The sequence below is a fragment of the Elephantulus edwardii genome, unplaced genomic scaffold (assembly GCF_000299155.1).
Source record: "Elephantulus edwardii isolate Elephantulus edwardi_28Jun2011 unplaced genomic scaffold, EleEdw1.0 scaffold00550, whole genome shotgun sequence".
In the NCBI taxonomy this organism is placed as follows: domain Eukaryota; kingdom Metazoa; phylum Chordata; class Mammalia; order Macroscelidea; family Macroscelididae; genus Elephantulus; species Elephantulus edwardii.
The window spans coordinates 247,666-249,470 of NW_006400300.1; the positions used below are offsets into that span (position 1 = coordinate 247,666).

At 44.9% G+C, this 1,805-nt stretch overlaps 2 protein-coding genes across 2 annotated transcripts in view; one reads left to right on the forward strand and one right to left on the reverse strand.

Moving 5' to 3' along the window:
• Window positions 1–1,805, reverse strand: part of NOP9 (NOP9 nucleolar protein) — a 35,791-nt gene that overhangs the window by 11,299 nt on the left and 22,687 nt on the right. Inside the window, exons 6-7 of the mRNA XM_006903268.1 lie at window positions 660–800; window positions 143–268 (exon numbers count right to left, since the gene is read on the reverse strand). Of these exons, the coding sequence (XP_006903330.1) occupies window positions 143–268; window positions 660–800 (267 nt within the window). The remainder of the gene's footprint in view (window positions 1–142; window positions 269–659; window positions 801–1,805) is intronic.
• LOC102864878 (transcription factor BTF3-like) lies at window positions 1,252–1,805 on the forward strand (the record flags this gene model as incomplete). The annotated part of the gene is made up of 1 exon (XM_006903264.1): window positions 1,252–1,805. A coding segment is annotated over exon 1 (459 nt), but the record flags the coding sequence as incomplete, so codon positions are not given.

Sequence of the window (1,805 nt, forward strand, 5' to 3'; positions counted from 1 at the left end):
TGAGCCCACATGCAGGACACTGTTACCTCCACCTGGACGAGGTCAGAGGTCTCACTACCCTCACCTCAGCAGCAGAGGGGTTCCTAAGCCCCAGGAAGTCTGGCCCCTGTGACTCAGTGCCTCGGCCTCTCCCCGACCTCACCTGGTGCTCTGCAGGCACGGCCTCCTCGTCCTCTGCTAGTCCATAGTACACCTCATATGCCATCAACGTGGCAAAGAGAGGCACACAGGCCACCTGCCGGGATGAGGGTTCTGCACAGTGGAATGCCTAGACACAAAGACAAAATGGGAGTCTCAGAACCACCCTGTCCCTACGTCAAACTTTCTAGACAAGGGAAAACATTCAAGAAAGTATGAAGGCCTAACTCTACAAGAATGTAAGCTCCACGAGGGCAGGCTCTCATCTGTTTTTCTGCATCCCAGCCTCTATACATGTAATAGAATGAATTAAGTTACTGCTTAAATAAACTTCTCTCAGTATCATGAGACAATTTTCATTACAGGCTGTTAGATGTCACCTGACCTAGTTTTTCCCTGTATCAGTGAGTTCTTTGGGCATTAGACCTCTTGAATTCACTGGAACAATGACTGATGATTATGCAAGTCCAAAGAGAGAGAATTTGCACCAAGTCTGTACTCAGGGTGTAGGTGATACTCACCTTCAATAACACTTGCAGAACCTTGTCTTGTAGAGTTCCTACTCTGCGGCAGGCCCCCACAAGAGCAATGACAACTCCTGGGTGGCCCTGAGCCAGCACAGCCTCCAGGGCAGGACTTAGCTCCTCAAACACAAGGGACAGCTGTGGAGAGACATGGTATGAAAACTATTTGATATTCTATCAGTGATAAAGATAAGTTCATCAGAGGAATCTCCCTGCTGATCAGAAAAAAAAACATTTAGTATAACAAAAAAAAGTATTGCTTCAAAAGTAATCAAGACAAGCTGGCTAAGTCAGTCTCTTTGATATCAGTATCTTTTTTAAAAAGATAGGTAAGAGATTGTGATGGGTTTTAAGAGACTTAATATCACAACAATGGCATGTACTACAGACCCTAATTTGGGCAAACCAGTTAGCAAAGACATTTTAGTCCTAGGCAATTTGAAATCAGGTATTACAAAAGATGAGATCTTACTACCAAACAAATGAAAAAGCAAGTTATAAGACAAATTCTACAAACAGACAGACAAACAAACCAAAAAACTTCCAAATACGGGGTCGCTTCCGGTCTCTCTCTAGCCGCCATCTTGCATCCCATCGTGTGCAGCCTATCTCAGCTGGTCTGCCAAAAGACCCCCTGAGTGTCAGCCCTAGTCCCCTGCACGGCCCCATTTCCTCTCTGACAAGATGAAAGAAACGATCATGAATCAGGAGAAACTTGCCAAACTGCAGGCACAAGTGCGCATTGGTGGAAAAGGAACTGCACGCAGAAAGAAGGTGGTTCATAGAACACCTACAGCAGATGACAAAAAACTTCAGTTCTCCTTAAAGAAATTAGGGGTAAACAATATCTCTGGTACTGAAGAGGTGAATATGTTTACAAATCAAGGAACGGTGATCCACTTTAATAATCCTAAAGTCCAGGCATCTCTGGCAGCAAACACTTTCACCATTACCGGCCATGCTGAGACAAAGCAGTTGACAGAAATGTTACCCAGCATCTTAAACCAGCTTGGCGCAGATAGCCTGAGTAGTTTAAGAAGACTGGCTGAAGCCCTGCCCAAACAATCTGTGGATGGAAAAGCACCACTTGCTACTGGAGAAGATGATGATGAAGTTCCAGATCTTGTGGAGAATTTTGATGAG